The 6,000-nt window shown below is 48.9% G+C and overlaps 1 protein-coding gene across 1 annotated transcript in view; it reads right to left on the reverse strand.

The window, feature by feature from the left end:
• DOC2A (double C2 domain alpha) overlaps positions 1-6,000 on the reverse strand; it is a 55,709-nt gene that overhangs the window by 21,040 nt on the left and 28,669 nt on the right. Inside the window, 1 exon segment of the mRNA XM_048518414.1 lies at positions 4,793-5,046. Coding sequence (XP_048374371.1) covers positions 4,793-5,024 — 232 coding nt within the window. The 5' untranslated portion in view covers positions 5,025-5,046.

Below are 6,000 nucleotides of genomic sequence, written 5' to 3' on the forward strand. Positions count from 1 at the left end.
CATTCATGTGTTCTAGGGAAGAACGTTGATTAGGGTATCCAACTCCAGGTTGGAAACTCCCTTCAGATTTTAAGGGTGGAATCTACGGATGGCAGAATTTTGGGAGAAGAGGGAACCTATTGGGTATAATGCCACAGAATCTACCCTCCATTAGGGTTGCCAATGTGGCGTAGTGGTTAGGAGTAGTGGACTCTTATCTGGGGAACTGCGTTTGTTTTCCCTTCTACTGCACATGAAGCCCGCTGGGTGACCGTTGGTTAATCACAGTTTTCTGAGAACTCTCTTAGCCCCATCTTCCTCACAAGGTCTCCGTTGAGGGGAGGGGAAGGAATTGTTAAGCTACTTTGAGACTCCTGGGGGTTGAGAAAAGCAGGGTATAAATCCAAACTCTTCTTCTCTCTTCTCTGGGTTGGAAAATCCAGATATTTGGGAGTGGAGCCTGCGGATGGCCAAGTTTAGGAAGTGGAGGAACCTCAGAGCACCCACCCTTCAAAGAAGCCGTGTTCTCCAGGGGATCCCTGTTGTCTGGAGATCAGCTGTAATTCCAGAAGATCTTCAGGCTTCACCTGGAGATTGGCAACCATAGCCCTGGCATGACAAATAGGTTCTAGAGCAGCGGTTCTCAACCTGTGAGTTGCGACCCCTTTGGGGGTCGAACGACCCTTTCACAGGGGTCGCCTAAGACTCTCTGCATCAGTGTTCTCCATCTGTAAAATGGACAAATGTCAGGGTTGGGGGTCACCACAACATGAGGAACTGCATTAAAGGGTCGCAGCATTAGGAAGGTCGAGAACCACTGCTCTAGAGCTCAGTAGGCCTATCAACACAAGTGTCCCTCTATAACACTATTTCAGCCCATCTGCGAATGCTGCCTCTTCTTCTGTCTGGTTTCTAAACTGCCCTGTGACCATCCACATACCCCAGTCCACCGGCAGAGACATGATCTATTGGTCTGTCTAGCCCTACCCATTCATCCATCCTGCCCTCTGCCTCTGTCCATCTGTCCTTGTCTCGTTCCCTCTGCCTGTCTCTCTTCATCCATTCACCTGCGTCTTTTTTCATTACTTCATTCCTTCCTCCTGTCTGCGGCTCCCCATATCCATGAGTTTGTGAGCGAGTGAGCAAGTTATGAATCTGTGTCCCTTGCAACAGGCTGTTGTGTCGGTGAGGGTGTGAGGTTGTGTGGGTTTGTTTCTGCTAGAGAGGCTGAGTGAGCATTTGTATGTGTGACTTTGTCCCCAGAAGTGTGCGTTCTTGTATTTATGGGTGTGCGTTTTTCTCACTCACTGAACTGTTTCTGCGTGTGAGTAAAATCCTTTGTATGATTTCAGGCTTGTACCTTGGTGGTCCCTGGTGTGTTGTGGGGTGTGTGTGTGTGTGTGTGTGTGTGTGTGTGTGTGTGTGTAATGGCTCACACTCGTATATTTGATGCATGCTCGGTTGCTAAAAAGTTGTGTTACATATTGGTGTCGTGATTTTTCGCTGTGGAGGTCAAGCTCAAGTTGCCGAGCTGACCTCCTGTTAGTCTGTTGACAATTTGTGGACAAGATTTTGGTTTGTGTGAAAAGCTCCCAGTGCATAAGGGTGTGAGCGCAACAGTTGTGTAGCTCCAGCTGTGTTTGGTCTGTGCTTGGGGGGAGCTTGCTGTGAATGTTTGTTTCTGCATCTGGGAATAAATGTACACCTCTCTGTGCATTGACTGGACTGCAAATGTGTGGGAGCAGAGTTACAGCACAGAGTGCGGTGGCGATGAAAGGCCTCTGGTGTGTGGCAAAGCAGCATTTGTGCGTCCTGTCACAACTGACTTTGCCTGTGTGCAAACCAGTGACAAAGAGCTATTTGTGAAGAGCAGCTGTTGTGCATGTGTTTGTGCGTGTGTCTGAGAGAGGCAAGCGCACATTGGTTGAGAAAGGTTTTACATGAGCAATTACCAAAGGGTCTTGCAGCCCAATCCAGCACCTGTTTTCTTGGAAGTAAGTCCCACAGTGTTGAATGGGCCTTCCTCACACAGGTAACCGTGTGTGAGGAATGGGGATGCAGCTTAATCCCCTAAACTTAAATTTATTCTGAGGTAAACTAAATGTGACTTGCATGTTCTGAGGTAGAACACTTGTGAGTGCCAGCTTTCAAGGGGGGCAGGAAATACTGCTGCCAACTCTGGTCTGGAAAATTCCTGGGGATTAGATCATGGCGCCTGTGGAGGAGGGAATTTGGGGAGGGATTTCACCTAGACTCTATGGCAGTCGTCCTCAACCTTCCTAATGCTGCGACCCTTTAATACAGTTCCTCACGTTGGGGTGACCCCCAACCATAAAATTCTCACATTTGTGTACTGAGAGTTTCTAAGACCATCTGAAATAATACAGAAGAACAGATTACACTCCCATGAGCTCCTACCATACTCACATTCTGGCAGGGGCTGATGGAATTGGTAGTCCATGAACATTGGAGGGTCATGTAGTTTTCTGACCCCTGGTCTTTAGCAGAAATGACCCCTCAGAAAATTGCTTCGAACCCCAAAGGGAATTAGAGTAGCCCACAGTTGAGAACCGCTGCTCTATGGTATACCACAAAGTTTGCCTTCTGAAGCTGCCATTTTCTCTGGAGGAACTGATCTAGACATCAACTGTGATTCCACAAGAAGTCAAAGCCCCACTTGGAGGCTGTGAGCCCTACTTAATGGGGGTGAAACTTGTCCACAGCATCTGGTTGGCCATTGGGCTGATCCAGCAGGGCTGTTCTTATGTTCTTATGAGCCCTGTTGACTCCACTGTTTAAGATGGCAGCTTGGCTGTGCCATTTATACTTTCAAGATTCAGTGCATATATAGAGGAGGAACAGAGATAGGGCAGGATTTGAGTTGCCAGCTTTGGATTGGGAAATACTGGGAGATTTTTTTTGGGGGGGTGGCACCTTGGGAGGGCATGGTCTACAGCACAGGTGTTAAACTTGCAGCCCTCCAGATGTTATGGACTATAGTTCCCATCAACCCCTGCCAGCTGCTGGCAGGGGATGATGGGAACTGTAGTCCATAACATCTGGAGGGACACGAAGCTCGACACCTATGGTCTAGGACAGTGATGGCGAACTTATGGTACGGGTGCCAGAGGTGGCACTCGGAGCCCTCTCTGTGGGCACACACACACACACACACACACACAGTTGCGTCCGCGCGGGAGTGGATTTTCCACCCCCCCACACACATCTAGGCTGCCTGAGCCACTGAGCACATGCGCACACCACGGTGAGCAGGGAGGACTCGGCTGGCGGGCCTGGGGCCTGTGCTCCGGGTGGCTGCTACCTGGGGGGGGGGCACAGAGGAGGCAGAGATGCTAGAGAGGCACAGAGTGGTGCATGCAGGACTTGCTGGAGGCTAGAGCAGGCTGGCCCCTGCTCGAGCGGGTGGGGCGGAGGAAGGGGGAGCCAACCGTTTTTCCTAAACCAAAACTTCAGTATTCAGGTTAAATTGCCGGGTTGGCACTTTGCGACAAATAAGTGGGGTTTGGGTTGGAATTTGGGCACTCGGTCTCAAAAAGGTTTGCCATCACTGGTCTAGGAGTCATGGGGAGGGGAGGGACCAGTAGGGTAAAATTCCATAGAGTCCATGCTCCAAACCAGTCGTTTTCTCCCGGGGAACTAATTTCCATAGAGTGGAGACCAACTGTAATAGTGGGAGACCTCCAGGCGTTAAATGGAGGTTGGCAACCCTATGTGCCAGGCACGTTTTGTATAAAATGTGGTATGTGGAAAAAGGGGGGAGGGGAGGAAGTTTTGGGGTAGACCAGAGAGACTGTGTAGCAATATCTGTTTGCGAGCTTTTCCACACGATGGGTGGTGAGTCTCTCTGATAAGGCAGTCCTACGCAAATACACACCTTTCCGAGCCCACTCAAGTCAATGGGCTTAGGAAGGGATAACTCTGCTTAGGATGGTATGATAGGCAATTCTTCCGTGAATGTGGATGTGAGAGAAACGGGAAGGTTGCAAGACTCCACGTGTTCGTATTTCAACATAACTGCAGCAAAAAACATTATACAGGGTTGTGGTGGGATTTCCGGGATGTGTGGCCATGGTCTGGTAGATCTTGTTCCCAACGTCTCACCTGCATCTGCGACTGGCATCTTCAGAGGTGTATCACAGAGAAAAGTCTGTTATTACACTCTGTGTCTAGACTTCTCTCTGTGATACCCCTCTGAAGATGCCAGCCACAGATGCAGGCAAAATGTTAGGGACAAGATCTACCAGACCACGGCCACGCAGCCCGGAAAACCCACCACAACCAGTTGAATCTGGCCGTGAAAGCCTTCGACAATACATTATACACAAGGTCTGGGTGGCCAGAATGCAAGAGCACGTGCCTGGGGTACAGTGTGTATGTATAAAATACAGCATGGGTATATTTATGCCTGTGTATGAATCTCTATATATAGGACAAGGAGTATTTCTAGTGTGAGTGTCTGTGTCACATTTGGGCAAGTATTTGACTGAGAAGAAATGTGTTGTGTGTGTACGTTTTTGTTATCTATGTCTCTGTGTTTGTGTGTGTGAGCCTGGATGTAACTAAGACTACACGTATGGACGCAACATACTTTTCTGTTTGTTTTTGTGGTCTTCTGCATCTCAGTAGCAAAGTTCGCATGTGAAAAAATGTACACGAAAGGTACTTGCGGAGAGACCGTCTGCCTGTATGTACACCCGTGCCCAAAATGTGGGGGGTAGATATGGGAACCCCTATTGCTCAAATAGAAAATCTGGGTCCCCTTTGTCACACACGATGTGGAGATAACACTCACTGTTCTCGTCAGAGTCGTCTCCGTCAGCGCTTTCTCCCTCTCCGGTTCCAGGAGCTGCATTAGCTGCCCCCGGCCCTCTCATTTTGTCCCGGGTGGACCGAGCTCCCTCCAGCCCAGGGTGTGGGAAATAAGCAGAGATCTGGGCAATGGGTCGGATTGGTCCCGGGGAGACATCGATGGCCATGTGTTCCCGGATCGGGACAGACGCACGTTCTCCCCGTCGGACTGTCATCAGAAGGGCAGGAGAATCAATTCTGGAAGACGAAAAGAGGGATTTCTTGTGATTCATTGGGTTTTTTTTTCTTCCTCGGTTGTGAGCTGATCTCATGTTTTGACTGTGAAGCGTTCAACCTTTGGCCGCCCCACCTCCAAATCTTAACACATAGAAACCCCTGCTTTCCTTAGAACTTAATTTTTGCTAGTTCCTAGCAGACATTTCTCAGTTGGCAAAAGGAATATGTATAATTCTGATTGGAAATGGTCCACCCTGTTTAATTGGAAAAAAAACATCCCTTGACTCAAAATATTGTTTATTTCTAGTGGTAAAATGCAAACTGTGCTGGGCAAAAGGGTCTAATTTGGTAGAAAATATATATATTTGGCAGAAAATCTTCTCCAGTTTTCATTAAAAATGCAAATGCTTTGGCAGAACAACCGATATTTTTCTTGTGGAAAATGGCCCACCCTTGCTTAGCACTAAATTGATCCAGGAATTGTCTGTTGGGGCAAATAGACCACTTCATTAAAAAAACATTGGCCTCTTCTGATGTTATCCACCTGCGCTGAGAAAACATGCCGATAAAATGGCTGCTAAGAAACGTCGTGGCCGTATCCAAATAGTTGGAAGCCATTCTGAAGGGTTCACATTTCCCATTCATGCTTTGCGGGGGCGTCCACAGCTCAGGGGTGGAGCGCACACGTCGCCTCACAAGTTGCCAGGTTCAATCCTGGCATCTCCAGTTAGCAAAGAAAGACTGATGCCTGAGGTATTGGTGAGATGGTGCCCGGCAGAGTAGCCATCGACAGGGGGTGATAAACCAATGACCTGACTCAATTTGTGAGGCAGCGTCACACATTTATACGCCTGGAATGTGAACTGGTTGTGAACCTGGGACAGACCAGGAAAGGAGAGGATGCTGCTAGAACACGGCCATGCAGCCCGGAAACCACACAGCACCCCAGTGGTTCCGGCCGTGAAAGCCTTCGAC

The sequence above is a fragment of the Sphaerodactylus townsendi genome, linkage group LG15 (genome assembly GCF_021028975.2).
Source record: "Sphaerodactylus townsendi isolate TG3544 linkage group LG15, MPM_Stown_v2.3, whole genome shotgun sequence".
NCBI lineage: Eukaryota > Metazoa > Chordata > Lepidosauria > Squamata > Sphaerodactylidae > Sphaerodactylus > Sphaerodactylus townsendi.